Source organism: Lactuca sativa, chromosome 8 (genome assembly GCF_002870075.4).
Source record: "Lactuca sativa cultivar Salinas chromosome 8, Lsat_Salinas_v11, whole genome shotgun sequence".
NCBI classification, from domain to species: domain Eukaryota; kingdom Viridiplantae; phylum Streptophyta; class Magnoliopsida; order Asterales; family Asteraceae; genus Lactuca; species Lactuca sativa.
In genome coordinates, this window is record NC_056630.2 from 55,629,724 (window position 1) to 55,648,328 (window position 18,605).

General features: G+C 33.9%; 1 protein-coding gene across 4 annotated transcripts; it reads right to left on the minus strand.

The window, feature by feature from the left end:
* Positions 1-6,538: 6,538 nt before the first annotated feature.
* On the minus strand, positions 6,539-13,428 carry LOC111916849 (uncharacterized). Of its 4 annotated transcripts, XR_002858688.3 has the most exons (16): positions 12,888-13,428; positions 11,161-12,095; positions 10,886-11,070; positions 10,621-10,769; positions 10,490-10,549; positions 10,325-10,396; positions 10,161-10,233; positions 9,939-10,095; positions 9,568-9,859; positions 8,306-8,420; positions 8,025-8,188; positions 7,869-7,943; positions 7,443-7,794; positions 7,073-7,129; positions 6,821-6,850; positions 6,539-6,718 (listed from the first exon to the last, which is right to left on the minus strand). XR_002858688.3 is itself a non-coding variant. In XM_023912504.3 (13 exons), exons 1-13 carry the CDS (start codon positions 13,209-13,211, stop codon positions 7,609-7,611), a joined length of 2,787 nt encoding a protein of 928 aa, XP_023768272.1. In that variant the 5' UTR covers positions 13,212-13,428; the 3' UTR covers positions 7,239-7,608. The 4 variants fall into 4 exon arrangements, 1 of the variants encoding a protein (XP_023768272.1); XR_002858687.3 differs by having other exon boundaries at positions 6,821-7,129; XR_002858689.3 differs by lacking the exon at positions 12,888-13,428 and adding an exon at positions 12,234-12,308 and having other exon boundaries at positions 6,821-7,129.
* Between the last annotated feature and the right edge of the window lie 5,177 nt (positions 13,429-18,605).

Here is an 18,605-nt window from a genome sequence, read left to right on the forward strand (position 1 = left end):
ACCATATAAAAACTTGCAATTGATGCTGATGATACATATATATTTAAAGATATGTATGCCTTATATAGGCTAATTGTACAGTTGAGTCATCCTTATATACAGGAGAGTGAATAGCAGCTAAACTAGGTATTTGACTATACTTTTGACTAAGTATTTACAGCTTGATTTAATCTATCTATTTGTGTGTGTTTAATGGATCGGATAGTCCATTATCCTTAATACAACTAGCATTGGTTTATGTCTATTTATGAACCGGAACAAACCGGCCAGTTTTTAGAAAAAACCAGTTGAACCGGTTAAACTAAATAAAAACGCATGAAAATGAAGCGCTTTGCATAATAAACTTTGGTGATCTTTTTCACATCGTTTTAGATTTCTCTGAATAAAAATACATGGTAAATATTATGAAGATTTTTTGATGTGTTTGTATTCATCTAAAACTATATTTTCTTTTGGTATTATATTTTTTTTATATATAAAACTTATAGTTATGTGTTTTTAATGTATTCAAATTGATATATAGCTTATTTTTATGTGTTTTTTAATGTTTGAACTTGTGGACATTAAATTATTGATTTATGTATATATGTATGTGTAGGAAAATATGAAAAAGTAATGAAAATTATAAAAACTAACATCGAACCGATTACCATACCGGTTCAACTAAAAAACCGATTTTTAAAATATTGTTTTTTCATGTTAATATTTTTACAAGAGACGTTAAAACTTAAACCTATAACAACGAATAACATAAAACGGTGAAAATTAGATTTTGGTTCATGTATGAGTGGAGACAAATTAGAACTAAACACACATCTTTTAATTTGTGTATAATCCTTTGGGAATGGTGGGCCAGTACACGATGCTACTTGTTATAAAGAAAGACACTAAAGACAATTTTATTTTGTTTGTATCGGCAAATCTAATCTAACTTATTTTAACCCATTATACTATAATAGTAATGTCAACTTGATTTGCGAAAAGGATAAAATATAAACTGTATAGTGTATATGCTTGGCGTCTTTAATAAATTATTTATTGGATTCATCATGTACAGGTTTTAATTCAAAACTTGTTAAGAAGGGTTTTCATTTTGGATATGAGTATTGGTAAAAATAAATGGTGGCGTGGAACATTTAAAATTTCGTAAAAGGATATTTTTTTAAAATATAAAATTGAGAATTAATTTAAAAAAATAATAACTAATCATTGAATAACTTTTAGATTTAAAGTTTTTTGTTTAAATAAAAAGCTAGAAAATTTTTTTTTAGCTTTTTTTAAAAGCTAAAAGCTAGAAGTTTCAAGAGTTATATGTCGCATGCCTATAGTATTTTTCAAAAATTGCATAGACATGCTAAAACTTTTCTGTATAGAAAATGTGTATATAAAGTTTTTATCATAAATTCATAAAACGAAAATGGTCACTTATCATCTACTTTTCTTTTTCCTTTGGATCTATATTATGGATCCGCCATTGTTAATCCTATAGGAAATAGGGAAATTGTGGGTTATAGGGTTGATTGGATCATTTGGCTCACGAATCGCATAAGTCATAACATATGAACATGTTCTCAAAGATTTAAGATCGTATCTTCATTCTCTAATAAATGAAGGTTTTTTTTGCCACTTGTCATACTCACATTCATTTTGTCACATGTCATTTTGTAGTTATTTTGAATTAATTTTTATTCCACATGTAATTTTGTGGTTTTCTTATTTTATTAATTTCATATGGTATTTAAATTTAATAATAAATGCATATCAATTCTATTAATAGACTTTCCTTATAATTTTATATTTCTTATAAATTCAAAATTTTCAAATGTTTATATATATTTAATTGTTTTAAATACACCCATGTAATACATGGGTCTCACACCTAGTTTATTATAAAAAAGAAATACAAAAAGGATACTATGGGTTGCTGTTTTAATTGAATCCACAAATGACATGCTTTTAAGAGATTTTCTTTGTGAATATAGTCTCATCAAACTCAAATTGAATATTATAACTTTGACTAATTTTTTTAATGTTTATATAAATTTAAAACAAAAAAAAAAAAAAAAAAAAAAAAAAAAAAAAAAAACACTAAAAAATTGGCTGTGTGGCCTATATTTTTATTTGATTGTACCACCACCACACCATTCAGTTAGGGACTTAGGGTGACATCACAGTGGATATGGTAGCACCACACCATCCGATTTGTTGCATGTGGTGACCGCCACTGCGTGACATGAAGTCACTGCTCTCTCTCTCTCTCTCTCTCTCTCTCTCTCTCTCTCTCTCTCTCTCTCTCTCTCTCTCTCTCTCTCTCTCTCTCTCTCTCTCTCTCTCTCTCTCTCTCTCTCTCTCCAACAACAATATATTCAAGTCAACTGTAACATATAAGGTCTACCTTGTATCAATACAAGTAATTGTCCCACAACAAACTATAAACACACGATTTAATTTTCAAGTCAAACAAAACCTTCTCTTTAATAATCCATGTTACTGTTATGGTGGCTAGATTTGCTGATGTGGCAATTTATATCGGCTAAAATAGGTTTCGATGAATAAAAAGACAAATGACTAAAAGGACAGGTAGCTTTCAACCTTATGCATCTCCATAAAGCCATAAAAAATAATGACAATTAGACCAATTCCTAAAACTTCATATCATTTTCCCATAAGCAATTCCAAGGTTAGATGGGAGTGAGGGAAGAACATGGGAAAATGGCATGGTCCTGAGTTGACAAAGTAAAAATGAATAAAGTTAGGAGAACATATATGTGTAATATTTTTTTCTAAACTAAATGAAATAAATTGTAAAATAAGTTAGCATTTGTTACACATAACAAGATTGAACAGATTCGTTTTGTATGACGTTTGGCAAGAAATAATTGTACAATAAGTTAGCATTTGTTACATCAGACAAGATTGAACAGATTCGTTTTGTATGGCGTTTGGCAAGAATGACACTAAAACAAAAATAAATATTTAACCAAGTCAATAGGACCATTTCCCTTCATTTTAGCCCCACCGAAATGGATGGAAAACGATGTAACAAAATGCATGACAAAAAAAAAGGACCTTGCAACAATATCCTTTTCACCTTCTCGAGACACTTGCCCTTCCCACGACAAAAGTCACCCCAACACTCTTTCGTGGGTGGTTCAAATCATATCCTGTAAGGTTAATGTCATAAAAACCCTCAAGTTTTCATGGTTTTGTCGGTTTTGCCCAAAGTTGAATTTTATGTCCGTTTTTACCCTAACATTTTCGAAAAAATGTTCGGTTTTATCCTTTTACCGATGATAACAGGTTTTCCAGGTTACCGGTATATTAAATTCGCAAAAAAAACCCTTAAGTTTACCCTTTTTGCATTTTTACCCTTAAGTTTATAATGTTTTTTACACTTTTATCCTAAGTATTTTTTTCATAATAAACGTATTCATGCAGAAAAATCGTATTTATATACGAAAAAATGTTTAATTAAATATTATATATATATATATATATATATATATATATATATATATATATATATATATATATATATATATATTTTGTGGGTGTGTGCGTGTGTCTGTGTTTGCAAAGTTATACCATTTAAAAAGATAAATAATATTTTTAAAATTATGAATACGTGTTTTATAGATATAATTTTTAGGAGTATAAATACATATTTTTACATTTTTATATATAAATATGTATCTATACTTCTAAAAATATATTTATACTTTAAAAAAAACATATATCAACATACAGATTTACACTTTTAAAAATATATGTATATACTTATATAAACATGTTTATGATTCAACAAGTTTTTTTATTGATATGTATATTTTTAAATGCATAAAAATGTGTACTTGTAGTTCTAAAAACATATTAATTTGTGTTTTCTTTACATGTTAAATGGTTTATCCAAGAAAAAACTCATACACACACACAAATACAAACACACACACACACACACATATATATATATATATATATATATATATATATATATATATGAAGAAATAACATTAAAAAAATGTAAATACAATATTTAATTAATTTTTTTCGTATATAAATATAATTTTTCTACATGAATGCATATAATATGAAAAAAAAATACAAAGGGTAAAAGTGTAACAAAAATATAAACTTAAGGGTAAAAACGTAAAAAGGTATAAACTTAAGGGTTTTTTTCAAAGCTACTATAATGGTAACTATCACCTCTAAAAGGGTAAAACCGAACATTTTTTAAAAAATGTTAGGGTAAAAACGGACATAAAATTAAACTTTAGGCAAAAACGACAAAACCCTGAAAACTTAAGAGTTTTTATGACATTAGTCCTATCTTGTACGCCACCCAAATAAAATGGATTAACTTAAATCAAAATTCTTTCCAACACTTAGGCTGGTAAGAGTAATGTCACACTTGTCACAGTCCACGTCAATTTTGTCATACTTTAGCCAAAATTTGTCATTTACATGGTATGGGTTGCCACACTTGTCATATTATTTTTTTTTTCTAAAATTAATTAATAAAGAAAATAAACATTTCAAACATATTATTTTTTTTAAATCTTAAATTTCATTAAACTTAAAAGAAATTACAACACACTATAATAAAAACATAGAATTTCAAATAACAAACCTAGAAATTTAAATAATAAAACCATAAAAATAAAATAACAAAAGTTAGATGTTATATTTTTTTGCAAGTTCCTCTTTGGCTTTTATCGTCATATCATTTTCACGTCCGGTGAGATTGCTTGCGTTTCTCGTTAAAATTATCATGGCACGAGTTTTTTCTTTTTCTTGTGCGATCGCCAAGTATTGATCTAAGGACAACTTCAAATTTTCCATTTTCGTTGTTAGTTGCTCAATGTCACTCAAACTAGTTGCTGTCGTTTTTTCCCTTTCGCTTTGCTCGACCTCTTCCCATGGGACGAATGGCTTTTGAAACCTCAAAAGGCTCTTATTCAATGAGGTCAATCCCAACATGCACATCGGACAATTGATTATGTGTTGTTTCGGATGTTTTAGTTGTTTTAGAAAATCACCCGTAAAAGATCCAGAAGTGTCGATGTCTTGCATTTTTTTTTTTTGACAATTTTATAATATTCCAAACATGTAGAAATTTGAAATTGACCTTTTGGTACACTTCAAGAGTTTTTTACAAAATAGTTTCGTCGTTTGCACCACTGTGTCGTTGTCTTGACACTCGAAAACACCCTATTAAACTTCGTCACCACTTTGTTGATATTTCTCCACTTCGAATAAATTTAGTCTTTTTTTCGGTACTCTCCAAGATTCATCTCCATGAGAAAACATCATATAATTTTCCGGAAAGTTGGACAATCTTGGTTGTTTTCGACCACCATATCTCCAAAAACATCTACCGACGCACGAACCAACACATTTTCTTCAGCTAGTGTCCATTGCTTTGTGTTTTGGTCGATGCTCTTCCGGCTCTAATTCCGTTTCAATGACGACTTCAGGTTCCCTTTTAGAATTGGGTTTGAAAATTCATGGGAGTGTCAAGAAGATCATCAAATGGATTGAGGTCATTTTTTATTTGGGATGAGAAGTTCATTTGTAGTTGATTTTGAAATTGAGGTAGATTTTGGTATTGAATTGGATAATAAACATCACCAAAGTGTAAATTTGAAGGTGAATAAGTAATCAGATCGCATTGATTTTGAACAAAATTTGATAAAAAAAAGATGAGATGTTTGTGTTTTGAGTGTTTTTTTTTTTTTTGAGCTTTTATGTTGAAAGAAAAAACCATTTTTCCATAAAAATTTGTTTTAGTGAAAAAATGAAGATGAAATTGGATAAAATATTATATGTAATGATATTTATATAGTGTAAAAAGTTTGTATTTTTGGATTTTTTTTAAAAGAAAGGTCATTGACCATTCATTCAATTTGCCAACATTCATAAACCATTCAAACTTTCACCCTCTCTCATCAGCACAATTCCGCCAAGTTGCCAATCCCAAGCGGTCGGCCTAGTGTTTGTCGAGCCCACTCCCACGAGCCTTATTTGTCCTAATTTAAGTTTAAAGCTTTCAACTTTTTCTTGTTTTTCAGAGGGAACAGTTCCCAATGTAGAAACATGAAACCATTAATGTAACTTTTGTTTCCTCCCCATGTTATATTTTTTAGGTAAGCACAAATCAGAAACATTTCTTGTAAGTGATACCGGACAAAAGCAAAATGATCATTTTCCAAAGATCGTGTTTTCCAAAGATGAGGTTTCAATGGAATGAACACAAAGGAGAAAGAGGGATGTCTCTTGTTGTGATTATATAAATATGCTTCAGTAAAGAAAATTAATCTATCATTCATATTTTATTAAATGGTAAAAAAAATTGTAGAAATTCTCAACCTTAAAGGGCAATTTGGGAATTCTCAACCTTAGACTTATGAGAGCAAAATGATCATTTTCTAGTCTTGTTATCATTTTCTAATTTCTAATGAATATTGCTTTTTAGTTTAAAGTAATTTTCTGCATTTCATTTAACATCTCCCTCCCAAACCTAACTTTGGCAGTTAGCATCTTCACTCAAGAACACCTACTCCCCACATTTATTTTTATAAATAAAATACACAATAAAAAATATAACTACCAAACATTCATCTTATCATCTATCTATTCGACTATTTATGCAAAAAGACAACAAGACACAATCAGTTTTCTTACTTACAGAAGCTGAAGATGGATGCAAAGAGACTGTATCCTAAAACAAACAAAAAGGAAAATGTCAGAATATATCATTAGATTCACTTCCAGTATAAAAATAAAAAAATAAAAAGAGTAAAAGTTAAAGAGGATTACTCACTGTATGTAGTCTTTACTTTAAAGCCCCAGCCTCCAGCACACACACGCACCAAACCATGAATCAGGTGGAACAGAATATCATTAGAATATAATTTTTAACTTTAATTAATTATATGTAACAAAAAAAAACACTCTATAATAACTATACTTTACAATGAGAAAGAAACATATGTCATTCATTCCACCACCAGTAACTCATGAAGAAAAAGAAAATATTTTTCTGAAAAATATCCAAACAAACAAACCAAAATACCTTCTCCAGAGTGCCATTTAAACACTGCCTCATATACATAACAGCACTGCTGGATTCCTGAATCAAAAAACATATCAGACTTTCCAAGACTTTACAGAAATTAAAAATCATTACATAAGAAACTGGAACACAATAACAATAACAATACATCATCAACAAACAATCATTACAAACAAAGGAAAAAACAGTATTATTTTATGCAAGCAAAGAAAGATAAAAGTCCCAAATACAGTTTCAGAGCTTATGTTCAATATACAAACTAGAGTAAAGAAAAAACTTGAATCAGATCAAGAACAACTACTACAAGCAAAAGAAGAAGAAGAAGAAGAAGAAGAAGAAGAAGAAAACGCCATGTGGCGAGTTATCTTACAATAGAACACAGTACACATCCCAATGCCAACCGGTCAGGTCAGGTCGTCCATTTCAGCGTACCTCCGCCATGTCAGCACATAGGTAAAGAAAGACACAGATAAATGTCCAATGATTAGAAAGATCTAAAATCAAATTTTATATCATTAAAATTGATAAAAAGTCTGTTATTTTCCAGTGATGAATGGATGACTCAATGCCTGGTGTACAGTTAGCCTCTTATCAGGATCCAAAATGAATATCTTCTCCAAAAGATCCTTAAAATTTGCTACCATTTTCAGATCCTCTCCAGGTGAGCTCATAACAATTGAACTGATATCTTTCGCCTTCATATTAACCAATCTCTTCACAGTCTAAAAATTCAAACAAAACCATTAAATAATAAAATATGATTAAATCTTAAATGTAACAGATGAAAATTTCTTACCTTCTTGGTAACAGGGTCCTCCTCTATAGCAACAAAGTTAAGATCCGAATCAAAATGCTGTTCGGTAAACGCTCCCTACAACAAGACCACAAAGGGCAAAAAGGTAAAAAAAATTTAAATAGAAGTTATTAAAAAAAATAAAAGTAAAAAGCAGACCTTTCGAAGCATTTTTTTAGGGAAAGAGCCTTTGAGTTCCATGTGAAGGCGAAGCATGTCATTGTTTGTGGCACCAGGGAAGAGAACTTTTCCAGTGTAGAGCTCAAACAGACAGCAGCCAACAGACCACATGTCAACAGGGTGATCATAAGTCAAACCTAGAACTGCATGACAACATGTTTGACTGGTCAATGGCTTGTTCCACAAGTAATAATTATATTATATTATATACAAAAAAAAAAAAAAAAAAAAAAAAAAAAAGTCAATGCTTGCTTGCTTACTTATTTCAGGGGCACGATAAAAGCGGCTCACAAGGTATGGTGTGATCTCATTCTTCCCAGCAAACATGGCGTTCCCAAAGTCACAAAGCTTTAGAACATTCTTCGCATCATTTACCTAAACAAATTATATTTCAAGTTAGTGCCTTGAAAAATATAAATTGCAGAACTGGTCCCTGTACTTTTCAATACTTAACTTGTTTTGCACATAATTGAAATCTGTTTTTGGTTTTTAATTTAAAGTTTCATATTGATTCTGGTCCTCATTTTAAGGTTACAGGGACCAAAATCAATATGGACGTTGAAATGAGGATGAAAATTGTAAAAAGATTCATTTTTGGACTATATACAGTTAGAGTCAAAAAGCATGGAGATCATTTTTTTGTAATTTACTAAAAAAATAAGTGAACTTTTTTCAGTTTTGGTACTTATTTCAAAGTTATAGTTTTGATTTTGGTCCTTACTTTAAGGATTTATACTGATTTGGGTAACTTCTTTCAAAGTTTCATTTGGATTTTGGTTCTTAATTTAAGGTTTCAATATAAAACATTAAAATAAGGATAAAAAATGTAAAAAGATTCAACTTTGGAATATATACAGTAAGAGTCAGAAAACACAGACCATTTTTGTAATTTACTGAGAAAAAATTTAAATTTTTCAGTTTTGGTACTTATCTCAACGTTCCATATGGATTTAGGCTCTTAATTTAATGTTTCATGTCGATTTTGGTCCTTGTTTTAGGGTTTCATGTCGATTTTGGTCCTTATTTCAAGGTGCCAGGGACCAAAATCAATATGAAACCTTGAAATAAGAATAAAAACTGTAAAAATATCCAGATTTGGACTATATAAAGTCAAGAGTCAGAAAGCACAGAGACCAAGTTTGTAACTTGCTCAAAAAAAATTCAAATTTTTTCCGTTTTGGTACTTATTTCAGAGTTTCGTTTTGATTTTGGTCCTTAATATAAGGTTACATATCAACTTTGGTCCATATGTCAAGGTTCCAGGGATCAAAATCAACATAAAACTTTGCAATAAGTATGAAAAGTGTAAAAAGATTCAATTTTGAACTAGATTGTAATTTACTCAGAAAAAAATTTTGAACTTTTTTCAGTTTTGGTCCTTATTTCAAGGTTCCAAAGACTAAACTGAAAAAAGTTTCAAGTTTGGACTAAACAGGGTAAAGTCAGAAAGCACAGGGACCATTGTTGTAACTTAATAAAAAAAAAAAAGGGAATCAAGGTGATGTAAGATGATGGAACTGACCAGCATGTTATCAGGCTTGATGTCAGTATGAAGGACACCACAGTTTCTAAGGTGTTTTAGAGCAATGAAGAGCTGTTTTGCATAGGCCCTTACAGCAGTTAGTTTAAGACCAATATTTCTACCAAACTTCTTTAATACTTCACGAAGATTCATATGAAGAGACTCAAAAACTAAACAAAGATGATTCCGATACTTGAAACTAGAAATAAACCGCACACAGTGCCTCCTGTCCTCCATGTCAGCACCTACTAACTTCTTCAGTATCACCAGCTCTTCCAATCCAGCCTTATACCTACAACATAAACATCACCAGCATAGTCAATTGTTGACTCATTGACCAAGTCAAATTCAAAGTCAAACAAACTGCTTACATTTTGTCATTGTTGCGGATGATTTTTATTGCCACTTCTTCTGGATCAGTGGATCCTGCTTTCAGATCTTTTGCACGAACCACTGTTGAAAACACACCTTTCCCATGTGCTGCAAGAACTTCATATCGGCTATCAAGTACTTCTCCAAAACGGTAGCCTGCAAAAGGGTAAATTAGGAAACTTGTGATAAAGGGTAAAAGAGTCAGATCTTGATATACTTACTGTAGTAGCCTTCTGCATCATCCCAGTTATCCTGAAGACCACTTCTTTGAATGGCTAAACCATCTCCTTTTCCCTGAAAGATATATATAACAAAACCTTATAAGCAAATCTGTTATTAGATTTTAGAAATAATGAGTGTGTGTGTGTGTGTGTTTGTGTCTTACAGGTTTTCGGACTCCAGTTGGTGATTCTCCAAATATATCATCAGTGAACATGTCGTTTGATCTTTCCTCTTTCTGTTCATTTAAAAGAAACCAAAGTCATTGATCTCAAACATTTCACTGAAAATTAGTAAAGAAACTCATACAAATAGAAGGTCAAGATTTTACCCTTTCACGTGCATGAGGTGGAGATTCCCCAAATATATCATCACCATTTGATCTTTCACTCTGTGATTCCCATTAAAACCAAAATCACTACTACACATTAAGTAAAAAAGAAAAAGAAAAAAAAAACTCACCTTTGGAGTACCCTCTCCAAGTCCACCTGTGCCAGATGTCCTCTCAACGCCATTTTGTGGAGGAGATCTTCCAACTGAAAATGGAGTGTCTCCTGTGTTACTATCTGACAATTCACCTTGACCTTCAAGAGTGCCTGAATTTGCTTTAGCTGAAGATAAAGTCATAAACTATTAGATTATTCAACACAAATAAGTCATAAGTTTCTTATATGCTCTGATTGGAAGAAGAAGAAGAAGAAAGAAAGAAAGAAAGAAAAAACCTCACATGTATCCTCTAATTGAGGCACAGGTTGTTGCTGCTGCTGTTTCAATGATTTAGTCTTGTACTTTTCAAGAATGGCTTGTCTACGCCTTCTACTTTCCTCCTTTATTCTATTAAGATCTTCTTCTTCATCTTCCTCAATTTGCAAAGAACTTCTTTCTTGATACATCTCTTCATCAGCCTCCTCCCTATTCAAAACATAATTTAGAAAAAAAAAAAAAAAAAAAAAAAAAACAGCATTAACTGATAAAACAGATGTATGAAACAATAAAACAAACCTTTTAGTCTTCTCTATATCTACATCTGAAGGTGCACCTTTGTGACTTTCACCCTTTTGTCCATCATATTTCCTAGTTCTATCTCTGTAGTCTGTTTCTTCAGGTCTATGATGTTTGTAATCATTGTTCCTATCATTGTAATCATAGTTTCTTCTACTTCTACTATCTCTCTCTAAATCCCACCTTTCCCTCTCTCTCCTGTCTCTATTATCCCTGTCTCTTTCTCTTTCTCTTTCTCTTTCTCTGTCTCTTTCTCTGTCTCTATATCGCTCTGAATCCTTGTTACTTTTGTTAAGCCTTTCCACTTCAGCTTCCTTCTTTTTCATTCTATCTCTCTCAATCTCTTTCAAATCTCTCCCTCTATCTCTATCTCTCTCCCTATCTCTGCTGCCCTCTCTAATTCTCTCTCCAGGGTCTCGACTGTGATGCTTATCTACTTGTAGACTATGTCTGCTATGACTAGAACTACGCTCTCTTTCTTTGTCCCTTATCAAATCTCTACTCCCATGTTTGTAGTCCTTCGAGGGCTTATTTGTCCTTTCAATATCAGCATCCCCACTGTGTTTCCTGCTTGTGTAATACTCAATATCCTCTTTGTGTGTTTCAAGGCGAGATGCTCCATGAGAAATGCTTCTAGAACGTGACCTCTCCCTACCTTGCTCATGAGACCTAGATCTACTAGTAGTAGAAACATCTTCTCGGCTTCTTTCATGTGCATGGTTTCTTGATGAGTCTTTATGTGTTTTCAAATGGTTGTCATTAGATGGATGTTTTTTGTGGGCCCTTGTTTCATGATCCTCATCATAAAGGGTCTTTATGTTATCGTTTCCACCAGGGGAAACACTTCTCATATGCCCATTACTGTTATCCTCCTTGCTTAAACTTTCCTCCTTAAGATGACTATGGTTGGGCACTACCAAAGCTCCATGGGTTTCCTGCAAACAAGACATATAAAAAGAAACAATGAAAGAACATTTATGATAGGTAGAGATCCCAAAAGGTTAAACATTAGACAACAAGTTCAAGAACTGCAGGAAAAGAAAAGGAGTAAGAGACATGTAACCAGTTCTTACAAATCAGTTGAAAATCATCAGTAGTCTTCAGGATACGCCTAATTTTTTTAACTGTGGCCTGGAAAAAAGATGTAACTGGTGGTGGAGTGGATTGCTCCTTTTCAGATTCATATCATAATTCTGTGGGTTGCAAACAGGACTTTAAAACATTTGTAAGAACCCCAAGAAATACCAAGGCCTCCATTACACAAATGAACAGGGAGGAAAGCAAAAGTACAGACATGCTTGTTATGGCTGTCAAAGAAAGTTCCTTGATTGCAAAAGCAACAAAAACAACATGGTTTCATTCAAGATTTAAGGGGGCTGAATGGAACGGATTTAAGATTCTTGATTGAAAAAAACCGAGTGTTTTTGTTTGCTTGTGCAATAGCAAACTTGCGTATGCTGCCATAGCAATGTCTTGCGAAATCTACGATATTAGAAGGTAAAGTTAAATCCTTTTTGGATGCTGAGAAACCGAAACCCTATTTCTACTCCATCCACTTAAAATGAAATCGACTTTATCAAAGACGAAATTGGGTACAAATAGCCCATTTGCATACCTAATCCTTGACAATTTCTCAGCAACCAATAGTAACCACGAAAAAAATTTGTTGCAGTTCATGGATTATAACAGAAACAAGAAAAAAGAAAGTAAGGAGGGTCCGAACAGACCATTTTGATTTCTCCAGACTCGGCATCAGAATCTGCAGTCTTCTTCACCCCGACATCAGCGCCATCCTCTTCCAAAATCTCTCCTTCTTCCATGTCATAATCGGGCTGAGAATTAGCAGACGAAAGAAGAGGAAGAGGAGGAGGAGGCATATCTGTGGTTTCTTCCTCGCCCTCTTCACGTCTGTCTTCGTGCTTGTCGTGCTTTCGACTATGATGACGGTGGTGTCGGCGGCGGTGATGGCGGTGCTTACGGCGTTTCGAGGGTTCTTCAGATTCGTCGTCAGATGAACGACGATGCTTACGTTCTTCGTTGTCGCTGGCCATGGGGGAACTAGGGTTAGGATTTGCAGAAAAAGGGGCAAAATCGAAGGAGATTGCGAGGATTATAGATTCGATACGAATTGCGATTTGCGAGTGAGGTTAAACGGAGTAAAGAAATCGCAATGGTTTGTCTTGAATCTTGCAAAGGATTTCTGCCCAACCTTAGAATCGTCACTCATATATGCATTATTGGTATCGGTACCATGTGAAAGAAATAAATCTTTAAGTCTTTAAAATTCTATAAAGATTGCCATACTTACTTTATATATAATTTAAAAATAAAAATAAATAAATAAAAAAAACTTTTATGTGTTTATCTTTAAAAAATAATCTCAATAAAATTGTTTTTGCAAAATAATCATATTCTCTGGAATGGATCGTTCTGAATAATCGTAAGCCATTTCGAACTATGGACCCAGCTCGACTCACTCAACCTATTCTGGAATATTTCGACATGTTCCGGAGTACAATCTATAAACCTTATTCGAATTTTATCCTGACACTTTCTGGAGCACAAACTACAAACATATTCCGACACATTATTGCCCCTCTACATATTTCGGACTAAAAAACCAAAGAATATATAGAACACAATTTTGATGATTTGTTCGCTTTACAAGTAAATTCTTGACTCGTACACTTTTAGTTGTTTGATTTTAAGATTATTGATGTAAGTAAGTTAGTCTTAAAAACAAATAACACATTCCAAGTTGTTTGTAGATGTTTAATTTATAGTCAGGACTAACCCAAAACTAGTTTAGTTATCGTCTTAGGCTGTTATACATCGAAATTTGATATACTAGAACACAAAAAGCAATTATGTGTAACACCCATAAAAATCAAGCCAATTTAAAACTTTTTCAATCATTCAAAACCATTAAGTTATTACAAAGTGTTTTCAAAATAGTTTAAACATCAGAGTATCCTAAAAATCCAAATCATAAAAATGTGAGGAGGTGCACGATCACGCCTTCGTCTTCCCGCGATCATCTGATGTACCTTAAACAAAATTCAAAATTGTAAGCCTGAAGTTTAGTGAGTTCCCCCAAAATACCCATACACACAACAATATACATATAATCACGAACGTCATACTACGGGTCCAATCAACCATCGGGTTAGAATGCTAACGTACAATGGGTCCAATCAACCATCAGGTTGGAATACCTCAGTGTCACGGGATGACTCTTTTAGACTAGTCAATATCGTGTGCCACTTAGTGCTTCTCCGACTAAGTCAGGCTAACTTCGACGATCTAGATGTAGTAACGAACTTAGGAAGCAAGAGTTACGACAAGGGACACTTCAAGAAAGCTTCTATTATATAACTCAACTTCTTTACAAGGCAACTTCTTGATGGTTTGGACAAATGAGTCCTCCCCCTATTTATAGGAACCTTACATCTCCTCAAATGGAAGTTTATAGGTCCCGATCATTCATGACTAATCTAGACTCTTCCTATTATATACATGGATTTTACAAGACTTTAGAATATTGTAAACTTGTATACGATGCTTTAGAAATCTCTAACTCTTCCCGACATTATCCAAATCGTTCTTGTATGATCTAGCGTGTTCTAGATCCTTCCAAAGTCTTCCGGGTCGTTCTAGTTTCATCTAGTGCCTTCTTCATTTATTCCGGATCGTTCTCCTTTATTCCACGGACATCTATAATATTCTAGCACCTTCCAGGGTCTCGTAGAGCATTCTTGATCTCTCCGGAGATTTCTCGAGTATACTTGATCATTCCAGAGTTCTCTAGACGTCCGTGGAATTTTCCAGAAACTTGGTCCGTGACACCCTCCCCCACTTAAACCCTTGACGTCCTCGTCAAGTCTTCTATACATATGTCTTGGTTTTGTCACGGAGCTACTTTGTGTCTTTTCTTTTTCTCCAAAGTATTTCTTCGAGTAGGGTGTGCTTTTATTTCTCAACGTACCTTGAATCATACTTCTTCTCTCAGCCTCATAACTTCTTGAGTAAATCTTCAAGGGGTTATGGATCCCTGCTCCTTCATGTATGCCTTATTTACTTGAATTTCCCTTTTTGGCTTCATATTCTTCTTGATCATATTACTCTGGCAATAACACATGTGCATACTTCCTTTTCTCTCGGGGCCTTTTTGAAACTTCATAGTTGAAAGGGTTCAAGCTTTTGTCTTGCTTCTTTCCAAGGGAATTATATGGATAGTTGATGTAACGCCCGTGTTTCTGGGATTGCTATTTTAGCAATGTAATAGTCTAGGTTAACCATTGTAACCCCAATTTGAATTAATAAAATGTATTATTTGTGAATTATGTGATTTATGTGTTTATTTTCTTAATTATTATAATTTAATGAATTAAGAATAAACTAAGCATCAAAATTTAAGTGTGAGATATGCCCGATATCTTTGCATAAAGTTATAGTGGTTGAAACAAGGATTCCGGAGATATAAGGAATGCCAAAATCCGAGTTATAACGAAGAAGTTATGACCTGTCGAAGTTTCGCGACAAAACCGGCACGACGTCGAGTGACGTAAAAATATGAATTTAAGATAGAGCGATAATTAGCCTTAGCGATCTAAACGAAAGTCGTAGATTTCATTAAACCGAGAGCGTGCATAAAAGGAACGCCCAAATCTGACTTCGTATGAGGAAGTTATGATTTTTCTAAGTTTCGACTTAGCGGTATGCAGCCCGAATACTCGATTTGAGATCGAGCGGTTTTTAGCCGAAACAATCTAAATGAGAATCGAAGATCTCGTTGTTAGTAGCGAAACGATGAAAAGTTAGGCGAGAACGGACGTCAAACGAAGAAGTTATGAATTTATAACGAAGTTTTTTTGTCCCGGCCTTCTAAAAATAAATAATAAAAATAAAAGTCAAAACTAGCCGACGGAGTCTAAATGAAAGTTGTAGAGTATGGTCTGACCTTCGCGCGGATATAAAGAACGTCGAAAACGGAGCTCGTATGCGAAAGTTACGCAATTTAGAAGTTCGACGAGTCAATTACGCCCCGCGTAATTGAGTACGCCCCGCGTACTCAGTCGGATGCAACTTGTCTGACCAATACTCGAGTGCCACAGATTGACGCATGCAGTGACGTCAAAGTACGCCCCGCGTAACCGAGTACGCCCCGCGTACTGAGTACGCCCTGCGTAATTTAAGATTACGCCCCGCGTAATCCCAGACCCTCAGCCTATAAATAGAACTCGAAATCAGCCATTTTCTCTTGTTCAAACTCTTCTCTCTCTCTCTAAGTTTTGCCTCGATTTGCGTGCCAATCATATCCCGAAGCCGCGGTATCATTCCCGAGCCCCGAAGCAAGATCCGAAGCCCCGAGGATCCCGAAGAGCGTTATTCCCGAGCCGAAGCTCTGCCCGCGAGGAGTTCGATTTTGGTGAAGATCTTCCAGATCTATCAAAGTATACTACTTCTATAAGCCGTAGTGTTGCCCGATCATCTTCTGATCAAGTGAGTGTATAGTCCCTTTTCAATACGCAATATTATGAAGTATTTAATATAAAATACGTGCTACGTGTATATATTTTGTGGTTATATGTGTGAATGTATATTCACTCTCTTCTATCTCATAGATCTGATATATTCTCTATGAAATACATGTTATGTGTGTATGCCTCATCTGTTATGTGGAATATGTATTGATTAAAGCATGCTATACAGGTTTTTAAACAATGTATAAAAATGTATATTTTTATCTACTAATATGTTGGGTAGAACATGGGTAGATAATTGGTGTGAAATAAACAAATGAGAGGCCTCAGTGTTATTGGTGTTATTCTAGTCATTCAGCAGAGTATGGATGACGACCACGGACTATTCTAGACTGTCATGTGGAACACTAGCAGGCTCATTACCTGTAGGTGTTGTGAACGACGTGTTCACCGGTGTACTCTATCCCCCACATGGTTGCCTTTAGGACACTTATTGTTGAGGAAGCCCCTCTGCAGTAATGTCCGTCCCGATGAAAATCCTGAAATAAGTTCCTTATAATAGACGTTATTTTTAGGAACGTAAGGTGAGGATAACGGGAATGGGTAATCGGGTTTATTGTTGATTGTTGTAATTAAATATAATTATTGTGGGTTTGAAAACCCTATATGCTCACCAGGCTCCCAAGCCTGACCCACTCAGTTGATTTGTATTACAAGAAGTGGCGCAAGAGCTTAAGATGGGCGAATCATCAAGTTGTTTTGTTTACAAGTCTGTATATGTATATATTTGTTGAACGACTTGTGATATTATCGTTTATGCTTTATGATCTATATCGGAACATGACATCCCGACTTTTGATTATGAAATGAAATCATATTTCTATATGAAATGTTTTGATAAATATCTATTTTATCATGTTTTGTTTTTGGGAACAAATTCCGCATCTCTTTTAAAATCAAACGGATTTACTCTGAAAATGTTTAAAAAGCATAAATGAAATCGGTCTTTTCTGGCCGAGATTTTGGGGATGTCACAGTTGATCCCTTGGTTATACGCATGGTGTTGTCTCTTTCAAACGACTAAGGACATACCATATCTAGGAAGTCCATTCCTAGTACCATGCGATAGTCGTCCATCGGAACCACTATCAAGTCGATGGTCCCGTTCCATTCTGCAATCTTCATGGGTATTCTACGAGAAACTCCGAGGATCGGATTGGATAGAGAGTTGACAACTTTCAACCGACCTAACGCCTTTGTATAGTGAATACCCAACTTCTTAGCTTCTTCCTCTGCGATGAAACTATGCGTTGCTCCGGAATCTACTAGCGCCTTAGTGTTCCTTGCATTCACTTTAACTTCGACGAACATGAGACCCCCTCCTTTATTTTCTTCTTTCTTAGAAGATTTTATCTCATCTTTCGATACTGAGTTCAGAAAGCGCAATGAGCTTATTTGTGTTTCGTCTTCTTCTTCTTGCAAAACCATCGCATAGAAGGTCTTTTTCTTCGGACAGTCTTGGATCAAGTGAGGACCATCACACAAGTAGCACTTGATCTCCTTTCGCTCTTCTCTTCGGTTTCTTCCTTCGATTTCTTTTCCTTTCGTATTTAAAGGTTGGGATGTGTTTTGTTTTGGTTCCGGTTCCGTCATAGTTTGTTCTCCCCCACTATTCTTCTTAACCGTGCTTTCTTTTCGAAATTCCATTAGATTTTCTGCCATGGCAATAGCTTCGTCAATGTCTTTGACATTTATCATCTTGAGCTCGTTGTAGGACCAAGATTGTAGTCCATCCATGAAATAGAAAAGTTTGTCCTTCTCCTGCATGTCGGGTAACTCTAGCATCAAGCTCGTGAACTCGACTATATAGTCTCGGATGGATCCCGTATGCTTAGCTCACGAAGTTTCTTCATCGCTATGTCTTCAGCATTGTGTGGGCAGAATTGTCTCTTGATTTGCCTT